Source organism: Herpailurus yagouaroundi, unplaced genomic scaffold, assembly GCF_014898765.1.
Source record: "Herpailurus yagouaroundi ecotype Mexico unplaced genomic scaffold, PumYag 100, whole genome shotgun sequence".
Classification (NCBI taxonomy): domain Eukaryota; kingdom Metazoa; phylum Chordata; class Mammalia; order Carnivora; family Felidae; genus Herpailurus; species Herpailurus yagouaroundi.
The window spans coordinates 53,978,348-53,996,619 of record NW_024412391.1 but is presented as its reverse complement, the minus strand read 5'-3'; the positions used below and the strand labels follow the sequence as shown (position 1 = coordinate 53,996,619).

The window sequence follows — 18,272 nt, the reverse complement described above, 5'->3', positions numbered from 1 at the left end:
TGTGACCTAAACACATATTTTGTCAGTCTATTAGTAATAGGGTTAACAGAAGGAAATGTATAGAATAAGTAGTTCAGTAAAACATGACAAAGATACATGTTTAGAATCTGGTAAGAAACTTAACAGGACCACAGATTTTTATTACTTAAATTCAATAAGCCTCAAGTCAATACCTTGTGAAGCAAAGAAAGAAACCATTAGCACTTAAAAGAAGGCATCAGTATGTTCTTCCAATTGTCATTTGTTCTTTATTAGGAAAGAATATTAAATACATATATGTGTGTATGTTTACTTTTAACCTTTTTCAATATTATTTAACACATCCATGAATGCATAAAAGTAACAAGTTTATATGATACAGTACACAGTGGATTGATTCTGTTCCTAGCTCTGCCATTGGTGATCTGTGGAACCTTCTGGAAACAATTTACATTGCTGAGTTTCCCCAGATGTCACAGTATCAAGTGTCAATGGATGGTGGTTTTCTATTTTTTTTATTTGCTAACATGTTCAAATATTAAACATTTTGAAGTATTTTACAGACCATATATTCTGATCTGTTATGTCAATAAACTACTTCCAGGTAACTAGAACTAAATTAGGTACTTTTGAAGGTTTATTTTTATTTTTCAAAGCATTAAAATTCCATATGGTAATTTGTTTTTTGCTAAATTCAGGAAAAGATTCCTAACACTCATAAAGCACCAATAAAATTATAGTCTACATAGTCAAAAATTAGAGCTTTTGTGCTCTTATCCAGATGAATACTGTGAATTTATTTTGTAGTGGGGAAGTGATAAAAATTTTCTCAAGTAAAAGAGTTTGCTTCATTTCTCAGTTTTGAACTTATGTTTTTTGCCAATTTTATTCTGCTTTTAAAAATTAAACATTTCATTGGTGTCTATTATATGAAACAGCTTTACTCATTGAAAAAGTAAGCTTTAAACAAGAATAAACTGTTCATTTATATCATCTGATAATAGTAGGAACGGATGTTTTGCACAAAACTTGCCAGATCCAAATAAATGAGAACCTCTCTTTTACTTTTTGCACCTGGGAAGGAATTTTTTAAAGTTTTACAATTAGTTTTACATAACCTTGGCTGGAAAACAACTATACTTAGTTTTGCTTCCCAAAACTCTTATTCTCCATTGTTGGAAAAAAACAGCTCCCTGATCATTAATTACCAAGCAAAGAACTCAGCCTGTAATTGAGATTCTTAGCACTTTTGCATTTTATTTAAGTAAAAGCCTATTTTTTGGGGGGTGGGGGAATGATTTTCATAACAAATTTTATGAGTTCACCTTTTACTATTTGAATATATTTAATATATTACTTTATTTTTCTAAATATTTTTTCATAATTTAAATAGTGGGAAAAAAACACAATCAAAGTAGAAAGTAAAGAAATGAACATGCCCCATGTTGCTAGCTGTAATATCAGGTGATTCCAAAGAAAGTTTTCAGTTAGTCCTCTTGAGAGTTGCAATCTGAAAAAGTTGCTAGCTGTGTACCCCCCACCCCCACCCACACTGGTAACTACAAAGAAGAGAAGGCTAACAGTAATTTTAGTCAACTCAAGGCAAAAACTTGGTTCCTGGATAATTTATGATACATTAAACAGCATCAGAAATCTCATCTGAAAAGGGCTCTCAAAACATAACTCCTACACAATTTAACAAAAGAAAACATGGGCTTTTATGCTTATAAGGTTTTTCTTGATAAAAGACATACGAAAGAACCTACATTTTAAAAATTCCTTTGTGCCAATCAGTCTCTAAAATATATATATATATACACACACATATATATATATATATATGGCAGCATCTGGGTGGCTCAGTTGGTTAAGCGTCAGACTTCAGCTCAGGTCATGATCTCGCAGTTCTTGAGTTCGAACCCTGCGTCAGGCTCTGTGCTGACAGCTCAGAGCCTGGAGCCTGTTTCAGATTCTTTGTCTCCCTCTCTCTCTGCACCTCCCCCACTTGCACTTTATCCCTCTGTCTCAAAAAATAAACAAACATTAAAATTTCTTTAATTATGTATTTTTTTCTTTCAGTTAGGAGAATTTTCCTAGTACAAGACATGCTTCTTATCTGATTACCTGTTTCTAAAGGCTCACAGTTAAAAGGCTACATAGACTAACAAATGTCATCCTAACATAGATGCAGACTCAATGAAAAACAAAACGCTTATAAATTGAGCCCACTCAACTACCTCTGCCTACTTTAATGCTGCATCTATGTAGGCCCAACAGTCAATAGTATCAGTCTCCATCTGGTCAAACCAATTTTAAAAATTCTAATGGTTTAATATGATTACAACAAAATTAAGTTACAACTATCAAAATTTGGGATTTTATTAAGTTGAACAAATTAACATTGGTAAACTCCATAAATCCTACTCAACACCATTGACAAATGAGAACTTGCCTAAATTAAACCCTTAAAAAGAAATAAAATAAGCATTATGACCCCAAGGAGAATTTTGAACAAGGTATTAAGATATTTTTACAAAATTAAAAAATGTCCAAAAATATTTTTATAAAAATGACCACTTGAAATGAAGCATGTCATAGCATATTATCATGCAATGTTCACAAGACTAAGCAAAGATGCCTCTTCCAAACACTCTAATTTTTTTAAACAGATAAAATTATTTTGATCATCTTAGTTATTTTGAGATAAAGTCCTAATTATTTTTTCTACTTTTCATGGTGAATTTTTATTTCTTCTTCTAAGCAGATCTTAAGGCAGTAGCATCTTTCCTGTCAGTTTACCTGAGATCACAAAAACCTCCTACAGTCAGTATTTCCTAACCCATTTCAGCTTCATAAAGGCAGAGAGAAGTTGATCTTCAGACAATCAACACCCTGAAATAAAATTTACTTTAGCTAAATACCTGTGTGTGGTGCATAAGCTTAGGAATTCCCTGAGCTTGCAATGATGGGTTAACAAGGCATAAAGAATTAGAAAGCCATAGGATGCTCACACCCAAGTTTGGGTAAAGATTAGGGAAATAGGTATAGATAGGGTAGGGAAAGGCCCCAGTATAGGATAAAGGTATATGAGGTAAACCATATTAGGTATTCAGGGCAGAAACGCCCCCCAACTTAGCACAACAACAGAAAGCTGCTTTCCAAAAAAAGGAAGGAAGGACCAAGTTAGGTAAACAGGTAAATAGGGCTATAGACAGCTGCAGGGCCAAGTAGCCCAGTGCAGGGGGAAGTTGCCCAGAGTGGAGTTGATTAGCAAAAGAAAGGTGCCATGTTGACCCTGAGGTGTCTTGCTCTGTCTTTCTTGTCCCCTAGACCAGTTTAGGTAAACACAGTTGGTGCCTCATGTCTGCTGTAAACAACCTTCCACTCACCGCCAGGATTTTGTTTTAACCCAGACCCCTAACACTGCATATCTTCAAAAACCCCTTTCCCTCACATCCATGAGTTAATGTTCACAGTTTCATTGTCTCTTCGTGCCCATCCATCACCATGTTTATAAGCCTTCTGATCCTAATTAAAATGGTGCAAGGACCTCTAATAGGGGCTCTTGTCTTCTCCAGAACATTAGCCATCTCTCGCATTTTAATCCCGCGTCCCACTTTCTTGCTGGACAAGAAAAAACTCCAGACCCAGAGTCTACAACAACTGTGTACCAAGAATCTAACACCATTAACCAGTCATTCCTTCAGTGCTTAGCTCCCTCCAAGGGATTAAAGTTTCAGATGAGGTTGAAGGTCCGATGTACCACTTAAATGACTACAAAATGACATTTAATAGCAAATTCCAAAATATTTTTCTACATCTCCTTGAAAATTTAAGACAATGTGAGTTTCACCAGCATGGCAGACCAGACACCAGTTTCCAACACTTAAAACCTGATCAAGTGTTGGGGCACCTGGGTGGCTCAGACAGTTAAGCATCTCATCTTATTTTCAGCTCAGGTCATGATCTCATGGTTCCTGAGTTCAAGCCCCACATGGGGCTCTGTGTTGACAGTCTGAGCCTGCTGGGATTCTCTCTCTCTCCCTCTGTGCCCTTCCCCATCCTCTCGCTCTCTCTCAAAAATAAAGTTAAAAAAAAAAATTTAAAACACAAACAAACAAAAACTGACCAAGTATTACTTTTGCCAAACAAAATGCCCCAGCTTAACGTCAGCCCCATTTCCTCTGAAAGTTTGTCCTTGTAGAGTGAATCATGGTAACATTGCAAATGACCACCTTAACTAGTCTCTCAGTTGAAAAAAATCCTAACACCTCATCAACCACAATTTTACTTTGCCACTGGGTGATTCCCAAGTCTTCCTCTCTTCAGATGGACTGAAATTGGAAGTTGATAAACCCTCACATAGGAAAAAAAGGACCACTGTACTACATCTCAGCCTAGACAAAATAGGGTTTTAAACATTTACAATACATGCATTCAATAACTACCGAATCACATAATTCCAAAACAATAATGGATTTATTTTTCTATGACCTTGAAGTCATTTTAGATTTATTTTCTGGTGAATAAAACCTGCCTGTTCAGGGAAGGAAATAAGCAAATTCTTTGGCAACTCTTCTGAGATTTTAGAAATGTTTAAAAGCCTTATTTAAAAAAAAAAAAAAGATATAATTTAATCTTCTAGCAAAGTAATTCAGATAAAAGTAAAATACACATACCATTCTAGACTGGTATGACCTGCCTATAGTAACTTCTTTCCAGTTACATACATATGGATCTATATCTTCATGTGTACTCATACTTCTATCTCCAGACACTGCATGCATTGTTTTTTTTTCTACTTACTCATGTATAACTTATGTCCCCAGATATTTAGTCTCAAATTTAAGTTTTTATCTTATTCATTTTGCAACTAGAATGATATTTTCTACACGACTACTCATTTGGGGAATATTTGAATGAATGTGCCAAAGATTAAGTCCTAGGAAAACTGAAATGGCCTTTTGGCCATTTGGGAAAAAGTACTATCAGAAAGTAATGGGAGGAAGCCTTTATTGAATCATTTACAGGACAATTCAAAAATCCAGAAAAATTCATTAGCCTCTCAATCCAAGAACACAGCATTCTTTATTTTACCTTTCCAGTGATTTGGTCCATCCTAAGGATACAGACTCTAGATATGTTCTATTGACATTTTACATTAAGTTTAATAATAACTTTCATATCCCTACACTGAGTCTACCTATTCACTGAGAAAATAATGGGTGAACAAACATTAATCATGTAGTAATAACAACTCTCCAATTTAAACATTTTCCAATGTTCATGGTATACAGATTTATAATAATACTATAGTCAAACTAGTTCTAGGAGACATTTACTCTCTAATTAGAGGACTATCCATCTTTTTCCTTGGTTTGATACAGAACACCAGGGAATCAAAAATAAATAAATAAATAAAATTCTAGCACTTACTGGGTTACATAAAATAGAACTCAACAGAAATAAACAGAAAACTAAATTCAAATATTTATGGAAAAATACAAAAAACCAGGTTGACGTGCAATGAAAGAGAACAGTTAAAAACTGTGTGTGTGTGTGTGTGTGTGTGTGTGTGTGTGTGTGTGTGTGTGTATGTCCACGCACACACGTGTGTTTGATGGTGAGAGGCAGAGGAAAAAGGTAGAAAGAAAATTCAGAGCTAAGGCAGATTCCCGCCTGAGTCCCAGCCACAACTACTGCTGCTAAGAGAAATCAGCTTGTAGGAAACATGTTTTTGTGAGAGATATGATACAGCACACGTAAGATGATAACGAAGTACTCAAACTGAAGTACCTAATAGAATGCTGAAAAATGTATGATTCAAACTCAGCATTCAGATTAGACAGCAGTGGAAGTGAACTTTGAGTCATCTAATCTAAATGGGAAAGAAGAAGAGCTAAGCTATTAAAGTTTTTTAATTTATTTATTAAATGAAACACTACACGCCTCCCAAAGAGATACCAACTTCAGTTTGCATTTATGTATTCATTCATTCTTCTTAATCCTTACAATGATTTGAGAAGTAGGGTTATTAGCCTCATTTCTAAAATGAGGAAAGCAAATGTCAGGAAACTTAACCAAGGTGACCAAGGAACTGAGAAATTCCGAGTTTAAAGCCGTTGCTCCCTTCATAATGCTGTATACACTTTAGAGTATTATCTGGGGACATGGAGAGAAGGAGATTTTCTAAGTAACTTAAGACAAAGGGAGGAAATAGAGGGCTATACATAGGACTTTTAACCTAACTGTACCCTACAGAGCCTTAGAGCCTTCCAGCATTAAGTAAATTTCATGTTTCCCACAACACCCCCAATGAAAGTCACTGATACTTCTGTTAAAATCAGTCGCTTGTGGAACTTGATTTTCCATAATCAGCAGGATCCATGGAACTTACCATTAGAATATATGCCCACATACAATAGGACAGTAAAACCATTCTTCCCCAGTTGCTAATTTGGATGTATTTGCCATGCTAGAGTTAAATTCATTTGTATTACAAATTTTCTTTTTGTATTAATGATCTTACCTACCATGAACTAAATTCTAAATTCCCACACTATTGGAATGGGCCCAAGATTAGAAATTTGGCAATTGTTAAGCAAATGATTGGAGAATGTCACATTTAGAACCCCTTCCCACAGTAAAATATCACAGACTACACTCTACTCAGCTAGTCTCTGATTTTATTCCTTCCTGGTTGTGCTGAGATCTCCCTCTTTTGTACAGTTTAATAGACCAATCAAAAAAACACTGTATTAAACATATACTTTTAGTCTTTCACAGGAAAGACCTTCCCAAAATTTTCATGGGCTATCTCCAAGGAATTCTCTTTCATCTGTTTCTCCTTCTACTTTGCTGTCCAAGTGACAGAGAAGATGATACAACCTAAGAGACAATTTACTTCCACATGCTATTTTCCCTCTTTCTTTTTTAACCTCGGTATTTTTTCTCCAATGGTGTTTTGCTAACATGCTAATAAGCTCTTTCATATTCTCCAAACAGCTAGTGAATTCAGCAGTATACTTTGCAATTTTAATTAAGAAAAAGAAATAAAACTGGTTGCTAGATTCATTTTTTTCCCTAAACTTGTCAATTCAAACAAATAACTATAGTAATAAGGGAACAAAGTCATAGAAGTCATAACAAGAGAGAAAGCGCAGGAATCCGTAAAAGGAGTTTCTTCTGGGCTTGGGTAGATTTCCTCAATTGGATGAAAATTTTGTTAAAAAGAAAAACTGAATCCCAAGGAAGGAAGCCTAAGGATGAGGAGTTAAATCTGACTTAAATCACTTACTGAAATAACAACAACAGGATATAAAATGGAAAGATTACTCTCTTCCAGCATATTCACTAACTTCCGGATTTCCTCAAAATCAGAGGTCATAACCTGAAAGACCAGAAAATAAAAGGAAGTGAAAAGAAGTTCTTAAATGATTTAAAAGTTAATTCAAGAATTAAAAGTTAATGAAGGAAAAAATATGGAGCTTTTACATACACATCCAAAATCTTTATCAAGCTTAATTTTCACTTTTTGAACAACTTTCAAGGATACCCATACGGTCACATCTATTAAAATTTGAATTCTTCATTAATTCAAACCTGCGTCATCTTATCTGCTTCATACCAAATAACTGAAAATGCCATCTACAGAAATATCACCTTCTTCTCATTACGGGAATTAACTTGTGAGAAAATTTTTTTTTTATTTCAAAAATTAAAAAAAAAAACAACTTCCAAATACTTACTGAATAACACAGCTCATCACAAAAACTTAAATTCAAACAATGAAAAATCAAGAAATAATTATCTTGCACATTACATTTACACAGATCATCAAAGGCTTTGAACCATTTAAGGTCACTACTTACATTCACGCAAACGTAACTGTAGCACTGCTCTGACATGATTTGATCAAGATCTCTGCCAGTGTGACATGGAAGTCGAGACGTGACTTTTACATGCTAGGAGAATAAATAATTAAGAAAGAGCAGTTTATAAACTAGATAGAAAGACCAAATCAGAACCTAAATTAATGCTACAAATGAGCATAAAATTTCAACAGACACAAAAAGCCAAAGACCATAAAAAGTCAAAATAATTCAGGCTAAAGTTTATGAAGCTTCCAAGAAAAAGACATCTGAACTACTCCATGACTGATGAATATTATTTTGGTGAACAGAGATGCAGATAAAGGAAATAGTTTCAAATAAGTAAAGGTACAGGATATATGCAGGGACAGGCAGTACCTGTTTTTTTCTTATACAAAGGATGTATTTCAGAAAACTGTGGATTATAATCAAATGGTTGGTTAGATGGGAGTTGTTGGATGATTCTGCAAACATGTTAAATTCTACAGTTAGACAGATTCTGCCAAACCTGGAATGACTAGAAGCAGGAAAAGCATTAAGAAATTATTAGTGAGGGAGGAGTCAACATGGTGGACACAGCACTATCAATAGCCACAGTATGGAAAGAGCCCAAATGTCCATCAATTGATAAACGGATAAAAAAGCTGAAACACATACATACGTATACACAATGCAATACTACTTGGCAATGAGAAAGAATGAAATCTTGCCATTTGCAGCAACATGGATGGAATTGGACGGTATTATGCTAAGTGAAGTAAGTCAGTCAGAGAAAGACAGATATTGTATGTTTTCACTGATAAGAATTTGTGAAACTTAACAGAAGACCATGGGGGAAAAAATAGTTTTAAACAAAACAAACCATAAGAGACTCTTAAATACAGAGAACAAACTGAGGGTTGATGGGGTGGGGGAGAGGGGAAATGGGTGACAGGCACTGAGGAGGACACTCGTTGGGATGAGCACTGGGTGTTGTATGTAAGCAATGAATCATGGCAATCTATCCTGAAGCCAAGAGCACCCTGTATACACTGTATGTATGTTAGGTAACTTGACAATAAATTATATTTAAAAAATTATTATAATAATCTGAGAGAGAAATAAGACTTGAACTAGGACAATGATAATAAAACAAGAGATGAAGAGATTATTACTAGAGGTGGTCCCAGACTAGATTTAGAATAGCACATATAATACAAAAATTCTCCTAATGAGACTTTTATTCCATAAACTCAATATTCTAATTAACTTCCATTGTTTCCCTCTAATAGCAATAAGAACAAAAACTTAATTATTAAACAAGAGGTCTTTTATGTATGTTATTTTAATTCCCCAGAAAGCCACATTTCGATGGTTAATACTGGCATTACATTTACAATGCTTTACAATTTACGATTCTAAAACAGTAGGCCAGTCCCTTAGTAAAACATTAAACTGTGTACTTCCAAGAACATTACATAGTAAGTAGGATTCATCTTAGTTCTATGTAATTTTGACAGAATATTAGAGAAGGGGAAGTAAGTGTTTTGAAGTCTTAGCACTGCTACGAATTCATTGGCTTGCAAATTTCAAGACTTTTTTCATTTCAAAATTCTTATTGAGTACCAAGTTCGAGACAACATTAAAAAAATTAACAAAATAGTTCCATGTGCACCCGCCATATACTGATAGTTAAACAGAGAAGAAATTATTGGCTTTCACTGTGCAACATTAAGTTTGTTCAAGGAATCACATCTTCTAGATATTACAAGGAGATAAGTTTCCAGGGATGTCTTATATACCCAAACATTTTCAAAGACATTAATAGCTAACGCACCAGATGGACTTTTCAAAGATGTCGGCATAACAGGCAGATTTGCAAAGATAGGGATGTCTCTTCCTGGAGTATATTTGTGCATATTCCAAAAAATAAAGGTAGCCTCCTCTCTCTCCCTGGGGCAGATCCGCTTGACATTCCAGAGGAATAAAGACAACGTCTCTTTTTTTTGCCCATGGTCCCTGAACAAATTAAGTGCTTCCCAACATCAACATCTTTAATTTACCTTAACTAGAACAGCACCTAGTGGTAACAGCATTCCCCTGTAGGAATTGCAATGTAGACCATCAGTGCAACGCTATATTCTCCTTAATGCTACTGCTGTTAACAAATAGTCTTTCATCTGACCACAGAGTTAAGGTCTTATGCCAGTATTTAAGATATTAGTGTGAACAGGGGCGCCTGGGTGGCTCAGTCAGTTAAGCATCCGACTTCGGCTCAGGTCATGATGTCACGGTCCGTGACTTCGAGACCCACATTGGGCTCTGTGCTGACAGCTCAGAGCCTGGAGCCTGTTTCGGATTCTGTGTCTCCCTCTCTCTCTGACCCTCCCCTGTTCATGCTCTGCCTCTGTCTCAAAAATAAACGTTAAAAAAAAATTTTTAAAAAAGGTATTAGTGTGAATGTCTGCATACAAGTACTATAAAATTCCTTAGATCCTGCCAAGTTTGACTTAACAGATATGTAATAAAACAATCACATCATGAGATAGTAACTTCAACAAATGTGAAATGTGAATTTTACAAAATGATTTCATTTAAAATTTTATTTTGCATATACATAAATGAGGTCTAGGATGAGAACAGGAGAGACTGATTTAACTTCTGAAGTACTGAAATGGATAAAATTCTTAAGGAAAGGATATGGGGTCCTTGTGCACAGAAACACGAATGTTCTTCCCACTAGCAAATACTTAATATATAGGTATTTTAAATTTAAAACAGTTTCAAGACAGGGAGGGGGACAAAACATAAGAGACTCTTAAATATGAAGAACAAACAGGATTACTGAAAGGGTTGTGGGGGGGGGGGGGATGGGCTAAATGGGTAAGTGGCATTAAGGAAATCTACCCCTGAAATCATTGGGGCACTATATGCTACCTAACTCTGATATAAATTAAAAAAAAAAAAAAAAAAATTTAAAAAAAATCTTGTTTCAAGAAAAATGGTGTATTGTTCTTAAAACCAACTACTTGAAAAAGGTAAAAAAAAAAAAAAAAGATCCAAAAATACCACTACCTAGTAACAATTACCCCGAACATTAGCTAAACATCATTCCAACAATACTCTATTAATTCTATTAATATATGCAGTAAGATTGTAGGACAAAAGGATGAAGAAACAAAAGCAATATGGTATTCAAATCAGATAACACGGAGGTCTTTTTTTAGCTAGTGAGGAAAGAAAATTCAGTAGAGTGAAACTGAAGCAAATGCTGCTAAATCTCAGGTAATTTTTCACTTTCAGAGCCCTAAACTTCTAAACGTTAGGAAGAGGTAGTATGGATAGGATTAAAATACTGGATTTTTAATGGCAATGCATTTTATTTGTCGGCATTAGCTGTCCTCCTTCTATGAAAGAAATAGCACATTTTAGCTTCCACCTAGAGCCTAGTTCTGGTAATCATGTGATTTTTACCCATTTAATAAGATTAAATTCACATCCTATTCTAACACCATAAAACCCACAATCTAGACTTATCTACACTCAAAAGCATTGACTTTTTAAATTTTGTTTAATATTTATTTATTTTTGAGACACAGAGTGCAAGTGGGGGAGGGGCAGAGAGGGAGACACAGAATCTGAAGCAGGTTCCGGGCTGGCAGCACAGAGCCCGACAGTGGGGCTCGAATCCACAAACCATGAGATCATGACCTGAGCCAAAGTCAGAGGCCCAACTGAGTGAGCCACTCAGGTGCCCCCCAAATCATTGACCTTTTAAACAAAATTTCTCCATTTTTAAGCTCTTCATTTTAATTCCCTTCTTTATTTGATAAACTTTATCTGCAAGTAGTTTCTTTAGTTGGTGTTCCTTTTTTTTTTTTTTTTTATTTTTTTTACAAAAGCCTCAACATCTTTATGTTCCTTGAGTTTTGCTTTTACATTCAAAGAACCTATTACCCGGGAATCAAAGTTGGGTTCGCTCTTCTCTCACAGATTTGTAGTCATTGTTCCACCATCTCCAAGAACTATATACTTATCCTAAAGCTTATAATCCATCTGTCAGTCACTCTCCATTCATTATATCACCGGGTAGATTCAACATCAGTAGTTCTATTACGAAATACAGTAGACATTCTATTTGGTTTTCCTCCTCAATTTTAACTGAAAATTTGGCTGGTGGTCCCATTCTTGGATTCTATATGCATCCCCTCTGAAGTTCACAGACACTGTTTCTTTTTATTTGGATAGTGAATATCGTGGAGACGCAAGAGGTCCGGCAGAGTATCCTTTTTTCCTTTAACTTTTGATTTTATTTTCTTACACCTAGGTCCCTATGTGAAGAATTCTTTATGAGGAAATTCAAAATCCTAATCAGAATCAACATGTGTTTAATTGTCAATTTTTATACCTCAGTTTTTCCCAAGTATGCCTGTTAGGTCTTACAGCATCAGTTAGTCATTTCAAGAAAATTCTCTTCAAGCTTCCCCAAGAAGCATTATCCTATGCTGAATGCCTTTATCATCATTCACATCTATTCTCTTTTAGTTATCTTTTACTTAGAACACACTCTAATTATCTCAAGTTTCCCACTCTTATAATAACCTGACATCAGCTGTAGTCTATTTTTAATCCATTATTTTTGTTTTAATATTGATTCTTTGAGAGAGAGAGAGAGAGAGACACACAGAGCATGAGTGGGGGAGGGGCAAAAAGAGAGGGAGACACAGAAACTGAAGCAGGGTCTAGTCTCTGACGTGTTAGTACAGAGACCCACACAGGGCTCAACCCCACGGACCCCAAGATCATGACCTGAGGCAAAGTTGGACTGCCAACCAACTGAGCCACTCAGGTGCCGCTCTGATCTGTTAAGCAGTTCTAAAACAGTGCTGCTTTAGTCTGAATTTTGTTTCCTCTGATAGTTAATAACTGTATTCATCTTTTGGCATGCCATCTTTGAAGTTTGTCTTTAACCTTTGTGAATTCATTTTTTTCATCTTTTTATGTTTATTTATTTTGAGACAGAATTCAAGTGGCATAGGGGCAGAGAGAGAGGGGAAAGAGAGAATGCTGACCGGGTTCCACACTGTTAGTGCAGAGACCAATGTGGGGCCCAAACTCAGGAATTGTGAGATCATGACCTGACCTGAGCTGAAATCAAGAGTCAGATGTGTAACCTACTGAGCCATCCAAGTGCCCCTTGAAGACAAATTTTTACTGAATTGTACCAAAGAAAAGGTATGATAACATTTTAAGGGGTGAGCTGTGGGGTTACTTTCCTATTTTTAAAATCTGATTTGCATGGAGTATGATTTTTTGGTATGAATTGCAGAGTTCCCTAATTATTTTTTCTCACAAGTTGTAGAGTTAAGAATCAGTAGGCACTGAAAAATTTCCCTGCCTCTGCCGCTGTACTACAAAGATTTAAAAGGTTTTCTCTGACTTTTCCCTGGCCTTCATTTCAGCACATCCATCGGTTTCTCCCTCAATTAAAATTTAAGAATTTTCAGGGCGCCTGAGTGGCTTGGTCGGTTAAGCGTCCGACTTCTGCTCAGGTCATGATCTCACGGTCCGTGAGTTCAAACCCCGCGTCAAACTCTGTGCTGATAGCTCAGAGCCTGGAGCCCGTTTCAGATTCTGTGTCTCCCTCTCTCTCTGCTCCTCCCCTGTTCATGCTCTGTCTCTGTCTCAAAAATAAATAAATGTTAAAAAAAAATTTTTTTTAAATTTAAGAATTTTCTGGATAATCACCATTTGCCCTTTCACAGTGTCTTACAGATCCATGGGTGGGGTTTAGAAGACATGACAAACCAGATGAAGGTGCAGGTAGATTCACTGATAAGAGACCCCTTTGTGGTTCAAAAACAAGTCTTTCTACTGCATCCGCACATGATGGCAAAAGCAAGGGAGCTCTCAGGAGTCTCTTTTGTAAGACAACTGACCCCTTCCTGAAGTCCCCATCCTCATGACCTAATCATCTCCCACAAGCCTCACCTCTTAATACCACCACACTGAGGTTAGGATTTCAAAATATAAATTCTGAGAGAGAACACATTCAGTCTATAGCACTTGCATCATACATTCTTTAAAAAAAAAAAGTATTCACTAAGTGTCAAGAGTATTTGAAGATTAATATTCCTAAAACTGAGTTTCATTTTTTCAATTCAGAATATTTAAGAACATATAGTTATATATAGAACATGTATGTGTTTATTTTTTTTTAACGTTTATTTATTTTTGAGACAGAGAGAGACAGAGCATGAACGGGGGAGGGTCAAAGAGAGCGAGACACAGAATCTGAAACGGGCTCCAGCCTCTGAGCTGTCAGCACAGAGTCCGACACGGGGCTCAAACTCACGGACCACGAGATCATGACCCGCCGAAGTTCGCCACTTAACCCACTGAGCCACCCAGGCGCCCCAACATGTATGTGTTTAGATTGAATCTCCAATTGTGAAATTGTCTTTAAAGTACTCCATACTCTAATTATATTCAACTATTGTCTTTTGTAATGTTAATTTTTGAGAGAGAGAGACTAAGAGAGACAGACAGTGTGTGTGTGTTAGAGAGAGAGAGAGTGGAGGTGGGGCAGAGAGAGCGAGGGAGACACAGCATCTGAAGCAGACACCAGGCTCTGAGCTGTCGGCACAGAACCCAACGTGGGGTTCAACCTCAGAAGCCCTGAGATCATGACCTGAACCTAAGTCTGATGCTTAACCGAGTCACCCAGGCACCCCACTACTCAAATGTTATTAACCATCCAACTCGACTTATCAACTCTTCTCATCAACACAGGTATTCTTAAACTCCAAGGCCATTTTCTACTATTGCCACAAATACTGGGTTCATTCTTGCCTGTGAGGGTTTTAGCTGATAATGATTTCAATATATACTTGTTTCCTTATTAATTTCTTAATTATTAACAGTTAATAAATACAACAAAAGCTGCTCAAATACAGGATATAGATATATGGGAAGCATAGTACCCAGCCAATGTTAATTATTGTTGTTATTATTAAAATATATTTGTTCTACTATTACTTAGTGAATTAAAATTCCAATTAAAAGATAGTCATTCAGGGGCGCCTGGGTGGCGCAGTCGGTTAAGTGTCCGGCTTCAGCCAGGTCACGATCTCGCGGTCCGTGAGTTCGAGCCCCGCGTCAGGCTCTGGGCTGATGACTCAGAGCCTGGAGCCTGTTTCCGATTCTATGTCTCCCTCTCTCTGCCCCTCCCCTGTTCATGCTCTGTCTCTCTCTGTCCCAAAAATAAATAAACGTTGAAAAAAAAAAATTAAAAAAAAAATAAAAAAATAAAAGATAGTCATTCATTAACTAGGGCCTACAAACTAAGAAATGGACACACAATATTCTTACATAAAGTATTAAATAGTAGCATTTTTTAAATACTTTTAAAACAAAGCAAAACAACACTGCCACTTATTCCTTCCTGAAAGTGACATTCTTAAGAACTGTTTCTAGTTAAGTGTCTTTTTTCTTTTTCTTCTCTTTTTTTTTTTTTTTTTTTTTTTTTTTTGTCACACTCCTTTTCCCAACCAGAAAGTATTTTCCATGCTTGAGTAAAAAAAAAAAACAAAAAAACAAAAAACCTTAGATTTACCTAAATATAGCAAAGGAGTCTTGGACACCTTTAATAAACAAAGACCACATTAGACAATGCTATTAAGTTGTTTATGAAAATGCTCTACAGTATCATCTTATGCTGTCATTCCTAATGTTTCCACACTCAACAATCTCCTGACTAGAAGAACTCCTTGTTCTGTAAATATTTTGGTTCAAAGAACATTTAAACAAAATTTAAAACAACCTTCCATTATGTTCAGTTAAATTAAAGAGGTATACCAAAAAAACAAAACAAAAAACCATGAAGTACTTTCCTTACATCATGACAAATAAGAATTTAGAAAAGATTTACCATTAACTAAATGCAACCATCTGGATACTAAAAATACTATTTAAAGCATGGCTATTAGGAAGGGAGATGCTTTGTCAAAAAATGTTTTCCATCTCAGGAAGAGTTAAGGATTAACTAAGGCTCAAAGACTTTGATTCAAGTCCCATGAGTCAGAGGTTCAAAAATGTGTTTCTGAAAAGCCAACCTTCTTTTTACAGAACATGTTGGCTGGATCATGTCTGAATCTGATTCCATTAAATTCTCACCTCCCTCCCGTTCAAACATGGTACTCATGTGGTCATGAACAAGAAATCAGAGCAAGATGCACTTTTTCACTCTGTAGACAATACTTACAATTAAAAGTCTTGTGTTTGCCAAGGGCTATGGCGGGGGTGGGGGGAGTGGGGAGATACTGGTGTAAGGGTACAAAGTTTCAGGTCTACATGATGAATAAGTCAGAGATCTAATGTATAGCACAGTGACCGTAATTAACAATATCGTATTATATACTTGAAATAATTTACTAAGAGGGTAGACCTTTAGAAAAAAACAAACAAAAAAACATACAACAAAGTGGTAATTATGTAAAATAATGGATATGTTAATTAAACATGGTGACCATGGTGTATATGTGCATCTTATCATCAATAGATATAATTTTATATATGCAAAAATAATTTTTATTCATCAATTATACCTCAATAAAGCTTAGGAAAAAATATCTTTGTATACTGCAAACCCTCATTTTTGAAAGGCATCTTCTGTAACTATGACTCCTGCCAAATGAAGGCTGTGACTGGTCCCTCAGTTCATCCGTCACTGTGTTTATCAGTGGAGTCACCTCTGGTCTGTGAGTGCTGTGTCTGGACCTTCAGTCAGAGGTTAACAGCCCAGAGCCTCTCCTTCATATTTAGTAATCTTCACCTCAGTAACTGCTTTATTAAGGATTTATTATTTTCTAATTTTCAATTGCCAATTCAACTTAACTTCATGGTTATTTTATTCTTTTGTGGAGGTTTTGTCCACTGAGCATTTACTATTTTTTAATTTTTTAAGAATCCGCTTTAAAGCCCGTTTTTGTAGTTAACAGCATGGCCTCTGGAGCCAAGATCCCTGCCTGTAAATCTAGCTGTGTCACTGGCTTTCCGTATGACTTTGGGTAAATGATTTAAGCTTCATGGCTCAGATGAATCATCAGTAAAATAAACACTTCGTTCATTGAATTGATAAGAAAGTTGATTAAATTAGTATATGAGAGTTAAGGTTTAACTTTTCCAGAACTTCTCCCCTATGGTTGGGGTTCCTGGAAAGCTTCAGAGGAAAAAAGCTATTGGCCAGAGCTTTAAACCAATAAATCTTAACGCACCTTTGAGGTGATAAATGATCCAGGTTACCGTTCTCCCATGTTACATATGCTATGGACCTCCCAACATGAACAGTGAGCTGGTACATCATACTAGACTCCTTGTACTTCACAAGCTGCAACCATAAGCCCCAAACTCTAGCCTGTTAGATATACCAAAGAGAGTCTTGACCTTCTGTTAGCCTTAAGTGCTGGGCAGGCAGGATAGCACTAGAACCATGGTTCTACAATGCCACAATGATGTTGGACCCCAGTACTTTATCACACCAGGATAAGGGCTGGTACTCCCTTAATTATGCAGCTTAAAAGCCACACTATGCAAAGACTGGAGTCTAACATGAGCCTTAAGATCCATTTGCAATGCTACATAATACAATGGACAGTGCCTCTGTTCCTGAGTCCATGAACTTTCCCCACTAATCACTGTTCTAGAAAATCTCAAGTCTACCATGAGTGTTGTCACGTCATTCATCTTTGTTCGCTGGTATATATTTAAAGCATTAATAACTATCCCTGCACCTAGTGCTTTATTAAATGTTTGCTATGATTATTCCACTCCAGATTTAACTTACATATTTAAAGAGCACTTTAACACATCACCACACCTCCATTACCCCTTGACATTTTATGCTTTACATTTAAAGTGTTACCATTTGAGAGAGAGGAGGGAAGATGGCGGCGTAGGAGGACGCTGGGCTCACCGCGCGTCCTGCCGATCACTTAGATTCCACCTACACCTGCCTAAATAACCCAGAAAACCACCAGAGGATTAGCAGAACGGAGTCACCGGAGCCAAGCGCAGACGAGAGGCCCACGGAAGAGGGTAGGAAGGGCGGCGAGGCGGTGCGCGCTCCACGGACTGGCGGGAGGGAGCCGGGGCAGAGGGGCGGCTCGCCGGCCAAGCAGAGCCCCCGAGTCTGGCTTGCAAAAAGCGGAGGGGCCTGACGGACTGTGTTCCGACAGCAGGCGCGACTTAGCGGCTGGGAGGTCATAAGTTAACAGCTCTGCTCAGAAAGCGGGAAGGCTGGAGGACAAAGGGAAGGAAAGCTGCTGAGCCCCCGGACGACAGAGCTCAGTTTGGTGGGGAACAAAGGCGCTCGCCAGCGCCATCTTCCCCGCCCATCCCCCAGCCAAAATCCCAAAGAGAACCAGTTCCTGCCAGGGAACTTGC

General features: G+C 36.8%; 1 protein-coding gene across 3 annotated transcripts in view; it reads right to left on the bottom strand.

Annotated features, from left to right (window-relative positions):
• The window catches only part of CRPPA (CDP-L-ribitol pyrophosphorylase A), a 345,176-nt gene that overhangs the window by 150,569 nt on the left and 176,335 nt on the right, over window positions 1-18,272 (bottom strand). For all 3 annotated transcript variants that reach the window (XM_040472524.1, XM_040472525.1, XM_040472523.1), the window contains exons 7-8: window positions 7,851-7,943; window positions 7,277-7,369 (exon numbers count right to left, since the gene is read on the bottom strand). In XM_040472524.1, coding sequence (XP_040328458.1) covers window positions 7,277-7,369; window positions 7,851-7,943 — 186 coding nt within the window. The remainder of the gene's footprint in view (window positions 1-7,276; window positions 7,370-7,850; window positions 7,944-18,272) is intronic.